The sequence below is a fragment of the Pelodiscus sinensis genome, chromosome 1 (genome assembly GCF_052426305.1).
Source record: "Pelodiscus sinensis isolate ZL-2025 chromosome 1, ASM5242630v1, whole genome shotgun sequence".
Taxonomy (NCBI): domain Eukaryota; kingdom Metazoa; phylum Chordata; order Testudines; family Trionychidae; genus Pelodiscus; species Pelodiscus sinensis.
The window spans coordinates 234,891,748-234,913,774 of NC_143052.1; the positions used below are offsets into that span (position 1 = coordinate 234,891,748).

General features: G+C 38.8%; 1 protein-coding gene across 3 annotated transcripts in view; it reads right to left on the minus strand.

Annotated features, from left to right (window-relative positions):
• The window catches only part of AFF3 (ALF transcription elongation factor 3), a 456,198-nt gene that overhangs the window by 367,998 nt on the left and 66,173 nt on the right, over positions 1-22,027 (minus strand). For all 3 annotated transcript variants that reach the window (XM_075916914.2, XM_075916923.2, XM_075916908.2), the window contains exons 2-3: positions 19,599-19,719; positions 14,317-15,114 (exon numbers count right to left, since the gene is read on the minus strand). In XM_075916914.2, the coding sequence (XP_075773029.2) occupies positions 14,317-15,114; positions 19,599-19,719 (919 nt within the window). The remainder of the gene's footprint in view (positions 1-14,316; positions 15,115-19,598; positions 19,720-22,027) is intronic.

Here is a 22,027-nt window from a genome sequence, read left to right on the forward strand (position 1 = left end):
AGAGGGAGTTCTTTCGGAAAAGGAGGAAAGAGGAAAAACCACGGGCGTGCTGGTGGCCACTCCATCCATAGTAATCACAGTTTAAATGTGAGGTAGCGTCCATTCAGTGTATCTTTCAAAAAAGCAGATCATTCTTCCAATGTGCTTTGGCAGTGTGGACGCTCTCTTTTGGAAGAAGTTTTTTCAGATGATCTCTTCCAGAAAAGCTTCTTCTGAAAGAAGCCTGCAGTCTAGACATAGCCCAAGTTACATACCTATGGAAGCATTAGCAAAACTAATACAGTCTGCCCAACAACTAAGGGACATAAAACAAGAAAGTTAATTGTGTGCACAGGACTAATTTTCATGGGCTTGTGATATTATACAATATGTTTTAGTGAAAATCCAAAGGTATTTGGCATGTAACTGCATAAACCTATTTTATACCTCATCTGCCTTCAAGGAGCTTACATCTACCACCTATCCCCATTTTAGTTCCTCTCATAATACAATTTATTTTGGATGACTTAATGAGAGTATTGGATTACACGCCCAATACATGACAGCTGATACTATATCTTCCTTTTGTTCCCTAGCAAGAGGATTATTGTTATAGTCTAAGGTTTATAGAATTGTGAAACTATATGTTATATGGAGTCAGTCTACACTAGTCACTTCTTGATTTATACAACAGCATCAAGTTACATGAAATATACATGCCATTTGTTATACAAAAAGGCTAAGAAATAGCTGATTGCAACATTCTCCTTGGAATAGGATGTAAACACTACTGTTGTGTTCCAAAGTCTCTGTTTTGAAAGGTAAGGAATATTGTGAGGATTTCACTTAAAGGTAAAAGTACAGCTCCTTTGTGTTTGATCACCTTGAATTTACTTAATGTCAACCAAAACAGTCTCTTTTTCATACATTCCCATGGAAAAACTCATGAAATAGAACACATCTTTAAAAAAAAAAAATAGCCTGCAGCTTTGAAGCTCTGGAATTTCTCCAGTGGGGTTCTAGCTGGGGGACTGGGTTATCCTATGGCAGAAGCTAATGAGAAACAGAGCGGAGTAAGAATTTGGGGAGGCTGACAGTTACGTTCTGGATTCATTCTTGTGTGGAAAGGGAAAAGTGAGCTGAAAAATGTACTTCTGAAGATAATATCCCCATATGCAGGAGGATTAAGGGTGGCAGGGAACATTACAAACCAGGTCTTGCACACAGAAATCTGACTACAGATTGTGTGAATAATGGATTTTTCAGTTTGCCGTTGAATAAAATCTATATATTTTAAATACATAGAAAGAGTCAGAGAAAAAGGAAGAGCAGCAGTGACTTAGTATGTGTGACTGCAGCCCCCCACTTTCCCAAAATGGTGCCCTTACCCCCTCCCCCTTGCACCCACCCTTCCACTCCCAGCTCTGACTCCTGAATCCCTACACAACCCCCTGCCCAGGCCCCCTATGCACTAACTGCAACTGTCCTCTATTCTTGAGGTACCTTGATGGTGACCCTATCAACAACAGAAAATTAGGTTGTTATAACTATGTGTCTTAGAGGTGTGAAAAATTCATAGCACATAACTCACCTAATCAGATGTAACTCTAGTGTAGACAGCACTAGGTTGATGGTAGAAGTGATCCAGCCACTAGAGAATCCCCCTTTCCCCCATCAACCTAGTTATTGCCTTTTAAGATAGATTACCTACGCTGATGGGAGAACCACTCTCTTTGGTGTAGGTAGCACTGCGTGTTTTAAGTTAGATAATTCCCTAGTTAATAGGGAAGTCATTATTCCCATTTTACAGATGGGAACTGAGGCACAGAGTCTAATTGATTTGCCCAAGGCCACACACAGCAGTTAATTAAATCCAGAGCCGCTGATTAAATCCAGGTCTCCCAATTCCAGACTAGCGCATGAACTATCCAACTGTCCTTCTGCCCATTCTGACAGCTACCTTCTGCTTACAATGATTTTCAAGACCTCACTCTTGCTCTCTTCCCCCCTAAAACTGCTACTAGTTCCGTGTCATTTTTTCAGTGACATGATTTGATTCTAGACTGGCACTTCTATGAGGAATGAATAAGATGATGTATTTCCTTGAGTCAGTTTGTCCTCTAGAATGTAATTCAAACTTCAAGAGAAAAGAAAATGAGTGCCAACCTATAGTTCTAGCCAAATCTACTCTTTAATCATGGGTTTTAGTCAGGCATAGTCAATCAAAAAAACACTTTCTTTACCTGTTCTCATGATACACAGAACTAGCTGCACCAAATATAAATATGTTAGAATATCTAACATTTTTGGAATATATAAGTGCAAAAATAGATTTTTTTTCTGGATAGATGGTATTGTAGCTATTTGAACTAAAATAATCTCCAGGATGCACAAGAAAAAAAATCAACTACAACTTTAAAAAAAATTACAATACAGAGATGCGTTTTTAAATTCTATCACTTCTTGAACATGTAGTTGGCCAAGTATATAGATGGAAACAAGATATAATCTTTTCATCACACAAACCTCCATTACAGCCATTTGCAGAAAATACAGAAGGATATGAATAGCAATTTTTACCAACAGATTGGTTCAGCTAGAAATGCTGGACCTCAACAATCTGGAATCTGTGTTTCAGCTCCACTTCCTTCATAGTTTCTACATTTGTTTTCCCTCACAAGTAAACCTTGCTTACATATTTAATATTTGCTATGAGAAATTAAAGTAACTGTAATAACTTGATCAGCAGGAATGATATTGTATATTTCTCTCACTGAAATAGCAATGTTTTGCAGCTGCAAATATTGCCTCTTTCTTCTTGTGAGTAGAGAAGGAAATGTTAGTATGCTGTTCCATACAATAACTTGAGTATCTTGCATTCTGTTTTTAATGCATGAAATAATATGGTTCAGTACATGAAATTGTTATATATATCAAATACAATTAAGAATTTTGAAACTGTATGGATACATAACGTACATACGTTTTTACAGATGCATTTTTCTTGGGACGGGGCCAGTGTCTGCTTTAATTTGGAAACTATCCCTTTTCATACAAAGTTAACCAAGAATGACAGGAAATCAGATGCCTATGTTGTTATCTTTTCTGAACTTTTTTTCTTCAGAATAACTGTTAATTGCTTTTCTGGGAAGCTGTTTTGCAATACCATATGGACAGATCTTCTGTATTTTGAAGCACTAAGCAAATGAAACTTTAAGACGTGGAAGATCAATAAGTTGTGAAAATATTGGGGATGTTTTGTTTTCATTAACAGTAACTGAATGTATGACCAACAATAAATGGTGTTTGACTCCACTGGATGCATTAACCATGATTATTGGAGAGCTGACCTTTTTAATTCCATTTATCAAATGGCACACATCAGTCATTTCTTGGGTTGAAATTATCAGTGCTCTTTCCAGCCCTCCACATTTTCCTTTGGTTCTCTGGCTCATCAATCATATCTGACCTTAAGTGGCTCATATGTTCAGTGACAGCAACTTCATGTTACTCTAAATCAGGGCTACTCAACATACTGCCTGCGGGCCACATGCGGCCCACAACCCATTTGTTTGCAGCCCATGGCTCAGTTTGGGTTTATGCAGTCTGGGCTTAACACGTGGCCGGTAGGTTGGGTCCTTTGAACATGGCCTCCACTGGGAACACGCTCCACAACGGCGAGTCAATATAATGGTCTTCTGTTGATATGCATTTTAGTAGTTACATTCCTGGAGTGTCATTTCTCATTAAAAGTACTGTCACATGGGTGGAAATTGGGTAAATATTGCATTTTATTAATATCAGCAGAACTCACTTAAATGGGGCTTGTGTGTTGTGTAGTTTTGCCTTAATCTTTGTATACATGCCCATCAATGTGAAATAAGCTATTTGCATGTATATGCAACCACACTTATGTTGAGGCCCTTGGCATGTGCTGTGACTATCATTGTGGCCCGAGGCTTCCAAAGTTGAGTAGACCTCCTCTAAATAATTAAAGACTGGGAAAAGAAACTGTATACCAAATTAAGGAAACCTTTTTGGTGAATAATTTAGAAAAATCCCAGACCATCTTTAGGGCTTTCTTCTGCACACATTCATGTACATATGAGCACAAGGTAGGGCTGCAAGCAACAAGCCCTAGGCTTATCGGGTAGTTGAGTCACTACTTGACTTGTTGCTTCCTCCCACCCTTGCTTCCTCTGTATCAGAGGCTGCAAAGGGGGAGCAGGAACTGGTGCTGGGAGGAGCCGGAAGCCAGCACCATCTCTGCGGGGGGAAGGGAGGCAGAGACATAGCAGTGGAAATGGTACAAGTGGAGACTGCTTGAGTCCTCACTCACCCTGGGTTCCCCTCTGTGCCTCTGCCTTTTAAATGTAGTAAGAGCCGCAGACCCTACACACCAACCCCCTTTTTTAAATCTATGTTCTTAAGTGTCAGAGCAGGTACAAATGGGAGCTTGAGAACCCTGCTCACTGGAGAACAATGATGTATTAAATCTTATGCAAATCCACAAGTAGCCTCTACTTAATTGCATTAAATGGCCGTGGTTCCCGATACATGTCCTGATACTTTGTGTTAAATTTTAAAATATCCCAATGCATTTACAATTATTTAAAACAGTGAATGTTAACTGAGCAGATAAAAAACAATATGCAAGTAGTCTGAAGATATATTTCTTTAAAAGGTTTATTAGATAATATTTGGCAGTCAGAATTTTTTTAAATTCATCCATTAATATCAAGCAGTACAGATTGATTAAAAATTCTACCAAATTTTGGCTTTCCAGTTCTAGAAATCTTAATTCTTGTATCAACATTGTTATTAGCTTACTATGCAGAATGAAAGCATTGCAATCCTGTATAACGGAACTCTATTCACATACCTAATATTGCTTCTAGATTATTCACAAAAGCAAAGCCATCCAGTTCACTTGGGAGGAAAAGACAGAATGCACCCTTTTTAATAAAATATAGAATTCTAACATTCATTAAGATCTCTTCCTCATCCTAAAAATGTAAACCTTTTGAACCGGTGGTATCTGTAGGAAAGATCAATTTTACTAACAAGTGGAGTTGAGTAAAAGAGACCCTTGTTGCAAAGCTCAAAATATATGTCTTTCATTAAATACAAAAAAACAAACTTGGGAAAATACTGGCAAGAAGCTGCATAAGTTAAGGAAGTCCCTCAACAATCATAACTTATGTGTCCAGTTATCAGAGATTCTCCTACAGTGATTATTGTACTAGTCAAAGAATAACGAGGAATAACAAGTAACTCACCATCACAACCAATGTAGATTACGCACTATATGGAAAGGGATACGTACAAAACGTTTAGAATCAAAGCAATATAGTTCTTGATTTTGCAAAGATGTCAAATATATTTATGTAGCATTTTCCCACAGAAGAATGTTATTTTATACAAAGGGTTAATTTAATTGTTTGGTTGGGAATGGAAATAGTAAAAAATAAAGAGCACTATAATATATAATCAGATAAAAGCTTAGAAGACAAGACCTCAATCCTGCAAACATTGCCAAATTAACTCTATGCACTAGTAACACTGAGTTCAATGAGCCTGCACAGGTGTAAAGTTACTATATGCATCACTGATTGCAGGATCCTGGAAGAGGAATTCATAAAAGCTATCTTATCTTAACCAAACAATGGATTACCCATACAATAGTCTTATTACATTTGGTTCACCCTGTGTTTGAGATTTCCAACACCACTTGCCCATTCCTTTTTTGTAATCTGCACTAGTACATTCTCCTAAGTAAAAATACAAATCTCCATACATCCCCTATACATGCATTCAATGGACTAAAATTTATGGCTGTTTCAGATCACTGAACAAAGTTGTATGTATTTTGTTGTTGATCCCCAACCCTACAGTACTTCAGTACAATCGACAACTGTTATTAAACTCACACCGCACTTAATTTCATTATATAACAGAATCAAGTTTTCAACCTCTTTTAGCAAGTCTTAAATCATCTAAAAAAATTACTGATTTATTGTTAAATGTGTTCACATTGCATGGACCCAAAAAACACCTTCCACAGTTCATCTGTATTTCGTTCCTGCCTGGTGAGACATCACTCAAAACATCAGGCTTCAGAGGAGAAAAACTGTGGTTCATTTCCCAAAACTATCAGTTTCCTGGACTCTGGGCAGGTCTACCCTACAGGGACAAGCTGATCTAAGCTACACAATTTGAGTTACATTAGTAGCATAGCTTAAATCAATGTAGCTGAGATCTACTTATCACTGGGTCCACATCGTGGCTGGGCTTACAGAAGAAACTCTCCTGTCAACTCCCCTAACTTATCTTGTTCTGGAGGAGTACTGGAGTTGATGAGAGAGTGATCTGTGGTCGATTTAGCAGGTCTTCACTAGACTCGCTAAATCGACCCCTGATGGATCGCTTGCATGCACCATAGATCCACCCTGTAGTGAAGACATAGCCTAAGTGGGGGTACTGAAGAAGAGAATGGTGTTCCACTATTTCCCTGAAGTTACCACTTACACAGAGAACCAGGGCTCCTGAATTAAACTTCAGACCTTTGCATCTCATTGTGCTGATGCAGAGTATCTTCCATTTTCTTGACTGATACACAGTCTTTATAGTGAAAGCACAAGTATTGATTATGACAATTTTTCCTATCTACTGTGTACTGGAGTTTCGACTTTAAAGACTTGCCAGGCTAGAAGTCAGACTCATGGGAGTTCTGTACCATTGACACCTCCACATCACCACAAGAATCTTGAGCTAGACTCCTGTGAGGGTAGGCTCAACAGGAAGTACCAGCCAGCAGCATCTGAGTGGCAGTTCTTCACAACCCACTCTTTAGCGGGCACCAGCACATAAGCTAGAAGGCCATGACAGGGAGCTGTCTGAGCAATAAAACAGACTGTTTCCCTTTCTCTGCTTGAGACCTTGCATGTAAGAGATCCCAGACTCTAGCTTCCGACTCTACCTGTCTTGTGACACCTGACTTGGTTTTCCCTCTGCTTGTCTCAGACTCTGCCTTCTGAGACTACCCAACCTAGCCTGATTCCCACTTTGACCACTAGCTCTGACTGCCCATTTCTCAATCATGACATTGCTTTTAGATGAGATGTAGCTACATTTAAGTTTTTCCTCACATGCATATATGTTGTCTAATTTTTTGGGGGGGTTACTGTTTTATTTTATTTTATTTTATTCAACATCCTTGAATAAAACTCACTGAGAAAAAATTTTACCTCATGACATCCATAATTAGCATGAATTATTGAAAAATGGTGGCTAGTGCCTGCTGCCAGACACTGATGAGACGACGATGGAGAGAATAATGGATGCTTCAGTTCACTGACAATTCTGAAACAAACATTGGGTGGAACTAAACGTTTAGTTTCTCTTGAAAGTAAACATTTTCTTCCAATTTTGAGCATGTGTTAATGTTATTAAAAAACAAAATTGAAGATAGTTTCAAAAAATAAAAAGTTATTTTTAACCAAAAAAAAAAATCAAAAGAATATAAGAACGGCCATACTGGGTCAGAGCATTGACCCATCTAGCCCCGTATCCTGTCTTTCGACAGTGGCCAATGTCAGATGCTTCAGAGGGAATGAATAGCACCTGTAATCCTCAAGTGATTCAATTAAAATAGTTTGTTTCAAAAAAGTCAAAGGAAATATTTAATTTTTTCAGATATTTTGGCGGGAGGGGGGAGGGTTTAAGGAAATTTAACAAAACAGACCTAAATTCTTAAATACTGTGTGTCGATAAACATGCATTTTTGCTGAAAAAAATATTCTGGCAAAAAAAAAAATCACCAGCTCTAAATGTGGCAAGTAATTACTTCAATACGCCATCACAGTGAGTTTGTTATTCAAGCAACGCCCAGTGATTTCAGTAGGGCTACGTCTACACTACAAGTTTTGCCACAAGAGCCTATGCAAATGAAGTGCAGATTAGCATTTTCTCGTGCTTCATTTGCATACTCTCTTCTGATCCATTTTTGTGTGAGGGGTTTTTGTGCAAAAACAAGTATGGACGTTTCCTTTTTGCACAAGATCGGTATACCTGCTTTTTTGAGTCCACACTGCTTGTTTTTGGATTGGAAGAGAGTATGCAAATGAAGCGCGAGAAAACGCTAATCCGTGCTTCATTCGTATAGGCTCTTGTGGCAAAACTCGTAGTGTAGACGTAGCCTAGGAGTTTGCCTGACCAAGCAGTGAGGAAAAATGTAATGAGGAACTCACCATGTAGTGCATTATGCATAACTTTTGTAGAAATTGTGTAAGCAACTTTATGAAAAGGAATAAAAAAGTGTTCCAAATATGCTGTTATCTGAATTTCACATAAATATGTTCACATATTTAACAAAAACTGCCCTTTACACCATTAGATTAGTAGCCACTTCTCAAACAGAATTCCTGGATTTTCTGGTTTCACACTACTAAGCAAAGCAGAGTTATCAGAGGGCAATACATATTTAAAACTCATGTTTTCAACATAATAATAAAGACTAACAGACTACAATATAGTATTTAAAATGCAATTCAAATACAAAGGCTTACTTGTCATTTTAATTTTTATGTTTTTTTCTAGCATAAAATTTTTTAAGAAATAAGAGGCTCTTCCTTTCTTGCCTTTTTTCCTCTATACTACGGTATCACATTTCTCTGCTCTTCTGTGCAGCACATTAAGTTTTTATCCACTGTAATATAATTCACAAGTAATTTACAGTAAAATACAAAATGTGAAACAGCAGTACTTGAGATGAGAGACCATCATTTATGCAGAGCAATATCATAATTTTGAAAGGACCAGGAGGTTGGGTATGGATTCTGATTAACACTGATGAACCTGATTCCTAAAGTCTAATATCTTGAATGAGTAACCGATACCTTTATGCATGCAGTCTCTCCAAGATAGTCTCATTAAAACAATTTTTTAAAAATGTTATAAGCTTTACTTTGTGTCAAGATATTGAAAGTTTCCATATCTGATTAACAATATTAAATGAGGTATTGGACTACATTAAAAATCAACCCTTTTCACATAGTGAAAAGTAATGGTCCATAATCAGTATTCAGGTACTTTTATTTCCAGTTAATTATAATTGTACCACAGCCAAATGAGGCCTGTTGCACCCAAAACCTCCAAGAATATATCAAAGAAGAGTTTGTACCACAACAGAAGAGACACACTTCATCTTACACTGCTTCTTATTTTCTGTTTTACACTTGATCCTAACTTTGACTGCTTTATCATCTGTTCATTTTTCCAGCTGACTGGTCCTCTAGACTGGTAAATGTGAAAGCGAGCACAGTTGCTAGAGCTATCAACAGACTTGGGACACAACAGTATTGCCAAACTCAAGCATTCAAAAACTGTAACTCAGACCTCAGAAAGTGAGGAGATTGCTTACAAAATCATGAGGTTTTTTTTAATTAAATAAAATCACATTTTTCATCTTCCGATTTATTCACATTTAGAGGATATACCCAATTTGTGAACAAGCACCTCAAATTCAAAATAAAACCTCAAATGCCTACAGAAAAATGTTTTCTAAAAGAAGATGGACCCTATCCAATTTTACTCCCTGTGATGCAGGGAACTACCATTCCCTTTCTATTTCCTTCTCTACTTGGACAGGGTAGGCAGCTGCCCAATTCAAGGTCCCCCTGTCTCTCATCTCCTACTTACTCCCTATATTCACTTAGCTCACACATTTCCCTTTCTTTTCCACCACAGTTTTCTGCCTTTCACACTTTTCCTACTTGCACATTTCCCTTTGATCCCTCAATTTCCTTTTGCACCCCAATTTCCCTGCTGGAATAAAAGGCAGGTTAAAATAGATCAGCTAACATGATTGAACTAATACATTTTAAAAATCTAGTATACAAAAGCAGTGTGCATTATTTAACATAAGTTAAACTGCTCAATTTAAATTCCCTCGACTTGATCACATTAACATGTTATTTAGGGTGTGTCTAGACTACCTAGTTTTGTCGACAAAAATGGACTTTTGTCGACAAAACTATACCAGCGTCTACACTACCGCTGAGTTCTGTCGACATAATGTCGAACTCTGTCGACAGAAGGTGTTATTGCCTGTAACATTGCGTCCAGACTATGGAGTTCTGTCGACAAAGCAGCTTGCTTTGTCGACAGAACTCAATGTGTCTGGACGCTCTTTGTCGACGGAAGTTTTGTCGACAGTATCTGTCGACAAAACTTCCGTCGACAAAACGCGGTAGTCTAGACGTACCCTTAAAGAATACACTGCCTTTTCTGAACTGGTCTCTTAATACATGCTGGTAAAAATGAATACACTACAACATCATTCAAGCCTAGACAAGGACTCAGTCTGGCTTCTGCTTTCCATACTTCCCTGCATTCCCCACAATTTCCTGTCTTATTTCTTAACATGTTCCTCTTCCCAACTTCCATCACAGCCTTACTTCTGACCCCTGCCTGGCCCTCACATGGTGACTAAGGGACTGTCATCTCCTGAGACCTGCTTAATTTCAGCCCCATTGGAGAGAATGAGAGCCTCATTTTCTTCTGCAAAGGGAAGAGGGACATGCTGGTTATTATGCTGAGGGCATCTCTGACATCAGTCCTATTGACAGAAACAGGAAATAATGGCCATTTTGGATAGAGGGCAAAATGTTGCGATGTTGAAAGCAGAAATAAAAAATACATTGAGACTCTTAAAATTCCCAAATATCTTGAGAAATATGATAAAATTACAAGAGCTTAAATATTAAAGAAGAAAGAGAAGGGATGAACCAATATGCATGGAAAATGGATGAGACAAGATACTGAAGACCAGAGCCCCAGGACTTGAAGCTGTGATAATCTATCAAATTTGGTTAATACATCTCCCTGCACTGACAGAAAATATAGAAACATTTTCTACTCTATTTGTGACGGAAATGCTAGCATAGAATAAAACAAAAAAGTATATGAATAATATTTAAAACAATAGACTTCAAACTTTGTCAGATGAAATGGCCATACCATCTTCTCAATATTTGGATTCCATCTCCAAATCCTCACAAAGGTCTGCGATACCCCAAAAGACATTTCCCTCCAAGTCACTAAAAATGAAAAATTCTTATACATTGATAGTATCTTGTCCATTTACCAGTCTACCAGCATCTAAGCAGCTAATCTGATTGCAACTAAAAAGGCATGTGACATGGTATTAACTTACTAAATTTCATATTACATCTTGTCTTATTCACCCACTGCTTTTGTAATTTTATGAATTGGACAGTTAATTTCCAGAATCATCCCAGTAAGTTTCTATAATGTCTACTGGATCACAGACTACATAATTTAGTATCCATTCTTTGAACAAAATGAGGCAAGTTCGGAAAATACATAATTCACTGCAACTTCACTGGATACCAAGCAGGTCAAAATTATTTTACAGGTGAAAAATTCTGAAGCCAAAATTGAAATGGAAAAAACTAAGTGGCTCTTTACTGGTATTTCTGCAACTTAGAACATAAGAACATAAGAATGGCCATACTGGGTCAGACCAAAGGTCCATCTAGCCCAGTAGTCTGTCTGCTGACAGTGGCCAGCGCCAGGTGCCCCAGAGGGGGTGGACCGAAGACAATGATCAAGTGATTTGTCTCCTGCCATCCTTCTCCAGGCTCTGACAAACAGAGGTCAGGGACACCATTTCTATCCCCTGGCTAATAGCCTTTTATGGACCTAACCTCCATGAAATTATCTAGTTTCTCTTTAAATTAATCCTAAGGATGCGGCACACACATCAAAGGAGAAAATCTGAAAGAGCCAGACAAGGGCACATGGTTCTGTTATTCCTCAAATACCTCCTTCATTTGGGTATCCAAGCATGTATTTGCTCCAGAAAAACAAGGGAATGGCATGACTGAATTGTCAGCAGCACATGCCATTACTTGAATTTGAAATACATATGTGAGTGCAATGGTATTTTGTGCAGTTGACCCATTCCAGTGGCTACTGAAAATCTTACTCAAGTCTAAATTGATCACTTTCAAGGCCAAAAAAAAAAATCACTTCACTTTTGCTCTGAATTGCTGGATAATTCACTAAGCGAAAATAATCATAGGATTTGAAGGGCCTGAGGGGACTGGCTGAAACAAAGCAATTGCTTTCATAGAGATTTGGTTTCCTAAAAATGTAAAGAGGCATTCATTGAAGAATAGGCCATTTAGAATCCCAATGAGAAGGCAGTAAAGCAAGAGAGAACCAAAAAGCATTCATTTTCCAATATGAGAGGCAGAAAAATTAAAGCAGCTAAATAATCACTATACCTCTCAAATAAGAGTAAAAGAGATAATGATCTCTGCCTTGATATAGTCCCTGCCATTCAGGCCAAAGAGAGAAAATACGCCAAACCTATAAGTGGTGTAAATTGGCATTGCTCCATTGAAAAATCAATGGAACTATGCCAATTTACATCAGCTGAAGATGTGAAACCAGCAAAGGAGGATTCTGACTTTACCCTGGCAAACTTCAGTACACCATGAAGAAAACTCACATATGGTCTGCCAATATTTTATAAACAAAACAAAAAAAAGAAAAAAAAAGAAGGAAAAATTACAGAATGTGCTTTCCCTCATGTTGGAAAGTGAATGCTTTTTGGATCTCTCTTGGTTTGCTGCCTTATCACTTGGATTCTAAAAGACCTATTCTTAAAAAATGGAGTTGACTGGTGCATGCTTCTAAAATATTATATCTGATGGGGACAATGATGAAATATGAAATTTCCCCAAAACAAAGGACAAATCTTTAACAGTACATATAACAGAAATAAGAAAGCCATACTGGGTCAGACCAATGATCCATCTAGCCCAGTATCCTGTCTGCCGACAGTGGCCAATATCAGATATCCAAGTGGGAGGGAACACAACAGATAATCCTCACATGACCCCTCCCATCACCCATTTCCAGACAAAGAGGCTAGGGACACCATTCCTACCTATCCTGGCTAGGGACACCCATCCTACCCATTGATGGATCTAACCTCCATGAATCTATTTAGTACTTTTTTGAACCCTGTTAAAGTCCTAGCCATCACCACATCCTCTGGCAAGGAGTTCCACAGGTTGACTGCGCAGAGTGGAGAAAAATTTCCTTTTGTTTGTTTTAAACCTGCTGCCTATTAATTTCACTGGATGAACCCTAGTTCTTAGATTGTGGGAATAAGTAAATAACTTTGCATGTAAGCTTTTCTAACCTGAAAAGTTGCTGAAAATGTTGCCTGTAAGCTTGCTTGTTTGTCACAAATGGTCACATTTGTATGTTTATTGGCTTTTTATAAGAGGCTGACTTGTGAGAAAATATATCATATGTATTTTTGTCTTAATCTCTTTAGAAATCATTTTGAAATGGACACAATTGCAATGAAAGCAAATGATATGAATAACCAGTACTCTTCTTAGTCTCTCATCTCATTTTAATACTAACATTGATTATATATGTTATTTACTTCGTGAAGCAATTTTGACGAAGACAGGTAAAACTATACCTAAAACTAAAACTAAAACCCTAAAACTATACCTGATCATTTGTCATAGTTCAATGAATGCTAAAGGGAGAAATCCATTAAAAGATGGCAAAAATTAGAAGTAACAAGCAGGATACTTGAACAAGTAAATTAAATTTTATGTCACTATAGTTTTCCTCAGAACGTAGGCTTAGACAGCCAGGGTACATCTACACAGTACCCTAAATTCAAAATAAGATACACAATTTGTACTATGCAAATTTCATATCTTATTTCAATTCTATTTTGAAATAGCTTATTTTGAAATTTGGTGCATCTACACAGTGCCAAATTTTGAAATTACACGCTATATTGAGACATCCCTTAACCCTCGAGGAACATGGGTTACAAGGATGCCGAAATAGCGTGCCCATTATTTAGAAAAATATTTTGAAGTAACGAGCAGCTTGTTAAGATTCAGGGCAACTATATTAGGATACTGCTAGTATCACAAAATAGCCGCACTTTGTAGACATACCCCCAGAGTAGTTTCAAGTGATTAATATTCCATAACTCATGTTAACTGAAAATTAGCACTTGTAAGGTGCATCTGAGTTCTAAGCCTTTATCTCAGATACGATTTTAATCTAACTACTAGGTTATGATTTACAGTGTATGACATTAAATTTAAAAACAAAACAAAAAGTGTTAAAGCCACTATATAAAATGTTTTAAAAGAGGAACAGTTTGCAAATGTTAAATACCAATACTGTGTTGGTAATGATATGAAATATTTGGCAATATATGAAATATGTATTTGGCAATAATATGAAATATTTTAAAATGCCTACCTCTTCTTGCTTGGGAATGTTACATTTTTCCATCTTGGTCATATCTGAATCAGACTTATTAGAAGGTACTCCCCTATATGACGAGCAGTGCTTGTTACTTTCTGACAATAACTTTAGTTTTGGAGACTCATCAGGAGCCTGATCTTGACCGTCCATTGGTCTTACATAAGCTGTTGGTTTCTGCTGAACTATATTAGGCTTTGAAGCAAGTGAAGGAGGGAAGTTCTGAACACAGTGCCCAGTGCTGTGTTTTGCTGACCTTTCTTGAGCCTGAGACCCTATTTCTGCATTGTTATTTAGTTTTGACTGCTGTTGTGCTCTACTAGCACTGTCTCCAAGCACAGATCTTAAACTACCTTGTGGTGCCGCACTGGCAGATGATGATGTGGGACTCGATACAAAATGTTTAAGCTTTTCCAGGCTGGTTTTTTGGTTAGCCATTTTGAAATCACTGTTGTGTGACTCAAGCAATCTGTGCCCATGCTTGCTTGCCCTCTGCTGGCCATCAGAAACATTTTGCCCAGCTTTCTGCCAACCCATTTTGGGGCTCTTGCTTTGCTGACCAGACAGAGCTGTTGGAATGGAAGATGAAGAGCTGCAAATGGAAGGAGTAGGCTGTGGTCTTCCATCTGCAATAAAATGTTCATCAGTTTTGTTCACAGGTGCCTGAGAAATCCCAGGTTTTGGAACTCCAACAAGATGACTCTGGTTGGATCGATCTGTCAATAAGTCCTTCATTTCATCATAGTTACCTAGTGTATTCTGGATACGATTTGAGAGCTCATCTCCCTTGTTAGTCTGCAAAACAAAACAAAACAAAAATCAAATGTTCTGTAACAATTAATGTAAAAGAAAACCATTCCATTTGTGCTTTTCTCCTTAGTGAAGCAGCACGGCCTTATTCGGCAACACAGATGAGGAACGAGATCAAAAATCATTATGCCTCTGAAGACACTTGTCAACATCTTAAATCTACCCTGAACTGGAAAAGCTGTAAAGAGCCTTAGAGTACATAAAAAAGAAATCCATCACTGGTGTCACACTATAGTTAAAATATATTACCTAGAAACTAGAAAATTTATTATTGCAACTATTCAGAATGGTTTGGATTAAACCTGGTCACGATAAAGAAATTTCCTTTGTTAGGAGCAAAGTATTGGAACTGAGATTTACAAGGTCCTTAGCCACTGCACCCCAACCAACAAGTCCACAGCTGTCAGGCCCATGATCGGAGACAGGCAGCATTTTCATTAAGTAACTGGACTATATAAAAGTCTGAACAGGAAGAGGAAGCTTTCTGGGCCCCATACCAGTGTCTGCTGGTTGCTCCCCAGTCTAACTTGCCACTTCACCTGACCCTACTTCATTGCCTCAGCCAACCTCGCTTCCCTAATTCACTGACCAAGTCCCTTGGATGGACCCTTCCAGCTACGGACGTCTACAAGAACTCCGACCATGTCCCCAGACAGCCTCTGTTATGGACTGACCTGCTGGCTGCCCGACTACTTGAACATATGTTACTGCTCTGGACTGCTGCCTGGCTTGCCTGGCATTAAATCCTTATGGTCCACAGCAAGCTTCCCTTTCAAGATATGGTCACGCTTCCGCCATGAATGAAAATACTAAGTTCTTGATTTCCTCCAGTTGGTGTTCTTTACAGAAGTGCATATATTGCTCAAAAGGGAGGCCATATTATAACTTGAAACAGTACTAAATTTACCAGTCAGCCTACTTCAAATTTTGAGCTGATTCTAATATTAAGTAGGTTCCTTAAGAAAAGAAAGTGAGCTAATAGGATGGGGGAAATATTACTGTTATGCTACTTCTTTGAAAATATCATTTATGACAGAATTCTCGGCTCTTTTACAGAAAACAAGTAGAACTTCACAAGTTCTTAAGATTTTCTGGCAGTGGCAGTGAGATGAAATACAAGCAGTAGCCTTTTCCGTCCTCCCAAATGTAGAGTATGCTACTACCTGGGCCAAGTCACTGCCTTCAAGCAGCAGGCAAAAGCTCCCCAAAGAAATAAGACAATCAATACAAATAAATGAAAACTATTGTCTCAAGAAGTTAATTGTAAATAGTGGTATAACCATTAACATCACGTCTTCATAGATGCTTCTAGACTCTACAGAGAAGCAGGTGGGTGAGCAAGAACCCTGTAAACTATCTTCAAAAGAAATGGGATTAGAGGCTTGTAATTTTCTGCTTTTCCTTCATCAGAAGTGAAATCCTCATCCTGCTAAAGTCATGGCAGAACACCCATTGCCTTAACTAGAATTAAGATTTAACCTCAGGGTTCTTGCTTCTGAAGAGGGAATAGCTCATAGGAAGAACAAAGAGAATGTGAAAAAGAAAAAGGATGTCAGTAAATCTACAACAGGCCAACAGTACTCAGGCCAATACCAAGCATGAAGAAGGCGGGATTTTTGGTTTACTTTTTATAAACTTCAATTATAATTGATTTAAATTAGTCACAAACTGAAAAGAAATGAATAAACTAGGCACATTTGTGCTCACTGCAATTTGGATGTGCAGGCGTTCACTTTAGATCAGTGCCTGTACTCCTTACAGTCATGAGGAGTAAGGGAAGCCAACAAGAGCATTTGCTCCCATCAGCCTCTCCTTGTGTGGATGCCTCCGAGCTTGGCTTAAGGTAAGCCAACTCCAGCAACGTATCCTATGTAGCTGGAGTTGCATACTTTAAGCCAACCTTTTAAGTCTAGTATGGGCCTGACCTTAATTGGGGAATTCTGCCTACTCCTTTTGGAATGTGGGACTGCAGATGGTATCTTCAGACCAATTTTGTTTGTCTCACTCATAGTGAATAAAAACAAACAAACTATTTAGCATCTTGCTAAACAGGCACCTGCATTGGACTCATGATATAAATATGAATGGGCAACAAACAGGCAGATGAAATTCAGTGTCAGTGTAAGTGAGGGAATGGTGCCGCTATTGTGGGGAACTTTCCTGACTTCTATACCACCCCGGTGAAATGAACCAACAAAAGGATCTGAGTCCCCGCTCCCACTTCCTTTACCCCACAGCCTCCCTGATCCTGAGGGCTCCCCTTCCACTCTCCTGAGTAGCAGAGTCCTCGAAACCCCAACAAGGCTGGGCCCAGGTTTCCTGGGGCTTAATCCCCAACCTTGTAGTCACTAAGGGCAGGGGTTAGGGTGTCCCCACTCCGAGGTGCTCTCTTCACACTGCATGCTTTCTTGGCCCAGTGATCATTTCATAAGGTTCAAAGCAAATACAATTTATTAAACATCAACTGATTAAAGAGAAAAGAATAAGGAAAAAATGAGAATGGTTAAATGAGAACACACAGTCCGGCTCTGTAGCACGAGGACATCAAAACAGCAGTCTGCAGAGTGTAAGGACAGTTCACAGTCTCTTCCTTATAGGCCCCTTAGAGGCCCTGGATGTGCTGCAGGGGGGCTGCAGGCTGGACACGCTTGCTCTGGCAGTGACCACACAGCCTCAAGCTCTAAGTGGCCAGACCCCTCTCCCAGTCTGGCCTGCTGGGCCTCTTGGCTGGTGATATCTCCCTGCCCAGAGCCTCTCCCCATCCTTTGCTGATACCAGCTGCTCACCACACCCAGCTGCAGGCTGTGCTGCTTTGCCAGTCTCCAGCTCCTTGCGTTGCTTCTCTATCCCTTTTGGCTCTCTGAGCACTGCCAGTCTGCTGCTCAACACAGCTCCGTGTACTGTGTGTGCCTGGCTCTGTTGCTGCAAAACTGCCCCTCAGCACAGCTTGCACTCCTTGGGCTGTGTGTGCCTGGCTCTGTTGCTGCAGGACTGCCTCTCCACACAGTGTGCTCCTTTTAGCTGTCTCTCAGCTCTCACCTTGCTCAGAGAGGTGAGAAAAATCCCAGGTCACCTTGCTCAGAGAGACCCAGAAAAATCCCAGGTCACAGGGAGGACGGGGCCTGGCCTCTCACTTTCCTCACTGGCCTATCAACCTGTCAATCAGGCTGAGCTGGAGTGTTGGCTGCTTTCCATTGTCTCTGGGGTCTGTCAGTCTCATGGACCCTTCCCCTTTTGATACTGGGAGCTGGCGAACCAAAAACTTCCGCAGAGTTTTAGTAAGAGGCTAACAGTCCCCTTACATCAGTAAACGCATAGTAATGTACGCTGGAAAACATAATCCCAATTAGACAAACAAAATGATAGGGTCTAAATTAGCTGTTATCGCTCAAAGAAATCTTAGCTTCATCATGGATAGTTCTCTGAAAACATCTGCTCAATGGGCGGCAGCAGTCAAAAAAGCTAACAGGATGTTAGGAAGCATTAGGAAAGGGATGGATAAGACACAAAATATTAAAATGCCACTATATAAATCCATGGTACCCTACCACATGTTGAATATCCATGCAGTTCTGGTTGCCACTTCTCAGAAATGATAGATTTGGAAGAACAAACAAACATGATTAGGGGTTATGGAACAGCTTCCATGTGAGGAAAGATTAAAAAGGCTAGGACTGTTCAGAGTAGAAAAGAGGCAAGTAAGGGGGGAGGTAAAGGGCTATGATGGCAATCAATGAAATCACAAACGGGGTGGACAAAGTAAATATGGAAATGTTACTTTCCCTGTCACAACACAAGAACCAGAGGTCACTCAATTAAATTAATAAACAGCAGGCTTAAAACAAATTTAAGGAAGTGTTTCTTCACAAAATTTAGTCATCCTGTGACAGGGGACATTGTGAAGGCCATAAGTAATACTGGAGTTGAAACAAGAAACAGATACGTTCATGGACAGTAGCTATGTCGATGGCTATTAGCCAAGATGGTCAGGGATGCAATCCCATGCTCTGGGTTTCCCTAAGTCTCTGACTGGCAGTTACTAGGATTGAGTGACGGGGCATGGATCATGTAATTTCCCTATTCTGTTCATTCCTTCTAAAGCATCTGGCAATGGCTACTCTTTAGGACTGAATACTCGGCTAAATGAACCATTCGTCTGACTTAGTATGGCCATTCTGTTGTTCTTATGTTAGCTTGACCTCATTCTAACAGTTGTTTTTTAGTAGTAAAGCACCATCACTTTGACTCTTAGATTCAATGCTGTATAATCGAGGTAAGAGACTATTTCATTTTCATTTACTACTGAATCTTGTAAATACTGATGTAAACTTATCTGATTCTCAATGAACCATAAATATTTATATGTGAGTTTTCTGAGACCAACACTTGTAAGAGACTACTGAAGCCTGGGCAACATTGTCCAAAAATAAATAAATAAATAAAAAGCTGCACATTTGGGAAACATCTACCTTGTACGGTTCACTGAAGAGGGAGTAACTGGTATTAAATGAGCCATCTTCCTGCTGTGCCTCCTGATTTCTCCTCTCCCATTCTTTCCTTCGCAGAACATTTCTGTCTGGTTCAAAGACACTGTGTCAAAGAGAGAATTTAAAAAAAATTAAAGGGCAGCCCATAAACCAATGTGAATCTATGTGAAGAACTGTGGTTCACAGACAGATGGCACAGATTACAAGAACATGAATCAGGTTAATGCCAATCTAATCCGTCAGTGGAAGCTCAGGTCTCTGGGTATGCCACTGCTTTCTTCTCATAGAACAGATAATTAAATTCTTAAGAAAGCCAACAAAAAAACAAAAGAAACCACACACCATGGAGCAAACTTGAGCCTGTGCTGAACTTCTCTGTCTGAAATGCGATGCAGACAAGATAGAAGCAACTTTGATTGAGTACTGAGAGTTCTCATATGACACATGGTAATTACAACTAAAAGTAAATAGAAATTATGAACATATTTCCATTTATTACATATCCTCTGCATGTTATAACAATGTTCCTTTTTACATAGCTGTGTTTCTGTAGTGATTCTTTCATTAACTAGCTCCACAAAGAGCAATTGAACCTACACGCTGTGGTGGTTTTCCCAGTTATGCTGCTTCTTCAGATCTCTGCTAATCAGTCAAGTCATGAAAATAATGCTGAATCAATTCTAACTGATTTGACACCATCACAACTTCAGAGAATAAATGAGTATTAGAATGATGAGAGATGGGGGATTAAGTTATATCACTTCATAAAACAATTATGTTCTTTTTGGAAATAAACTAAAGGCCCCAATATTGAAAGAAATATAAAAAATATTCTAAAATGTTATTTTAATATACCGTAAGTCTAAGAGATGAAGATCATTGTCTCCATATTGCCTCCAAGCAACATATACAGATTTGCAAACTGAAGTTTCGTCCTCATCGCAAAACAAGCCTAAATGCCTAAACAGGTTTATAAGTTGTTTACAACTATTAGTTTAAAAAGATGACTTAATATTTTGCTTTTCCAGCTAATGCTTTCCTCTTTTTTTTGTGTTATAATTTTGTACATCAGAAAATATATTAGCGTCATATAAGTGTATTGGCCATAAATAAAACAAAGCTTGTCTCTCTCATTAGTTGTCTAGTTAGTCAAAATGGACTTTAAATCATCTGCCCAAGTGATTTCACTCTATATGCCTCTGTGAAGACTGTTACAATGCCTAAAGCTGTTGCAATTAATTTAAGATTTAGGTGTACTGAAAACACCCAAAATATGTAGACATAGTTAGCATTTTAAAATAATGTCTTAATAGTGACCAAAGGACACTAAAATCCACTATCTGTTTATTGATCTGTGTGAGATGAACATCTGAGCCTAATTCTTAATGGACAGGTGTTTACCACAATCTCAACTGGCATCTCTGAGCAGTCTCAGCTCAGAGGCCAAACACTGAGTATGCAGACTTAAGAGTACAATGGGAACCAAAGGAAGTTTCTCTTCAAAGTAGAATTAAGGTAGAGAAGTGCAGAGAAAGTTGACAAAGCTGCTGCTTAAGATATACTTTATCTTTTGCTTAAAGAAAACTTTTATTCAATGCTGTCAATTTTTCATTTTGTATGTGCAATGAATGTACTTAAAATATATCTTCTGAAATACCAGTACTTGATCCATTTGACCTGATGGGATAATCTGGTCCAGACTGGCCTCTTAGACTGGCCCCTTAGATTGTACAGAGGCACTGGTGAAAGACTTAGTACATCAGTGGAATCCGCCTTGTGCAGGTGAGATTCCATTTAGCAACCATCATGGGAGAAGATGGAGAACATATGCCACACATAATGTGGAGAGAGGAAAGAGGTGCCACGTAAAAGATAACAATGGTGTTAGATAACACCATACCATCCAGAGACTCCAGTGTGGTCAATTGATAAGTGACTTTCTAACAACAAGAATTATATTATAGTCAGGGTTGATAGCACTGCATGCATGGTAAAATTGCCTGACACTTCACATTATCAACATCATTTTCAGTTGCATATTTCTGCCAAACTAATTGTTTGGGCTCAGATTTTCATGCCAGGTTTTACCCTCAGAATGAATTTTCTTGAGAAAGTTCAGCCAAAACAGTTTAGCTGTTTCTGAAAACAAAGCTAAGTAATAACATACTGAAACAATGTTAAAAAAAATTCGGACTATCTTTTCTCTAGAAAGTTCTAGCATCTCCGGCCTTTGGATCATTGAGCTGAAAGCCTTTGTATCACGGATATGCCTTTTGCTGTCCCTGTGAAAAACTGCTAACATTTGGACAAGTTTGAAAAAGTGCAATTTTCACTTAATCTCTGGTACATATTGAGTAACAGCTAAAAGGTCCAGAGATTTTGTCCTCACAAAGAGCATGCTCCATCCTTTC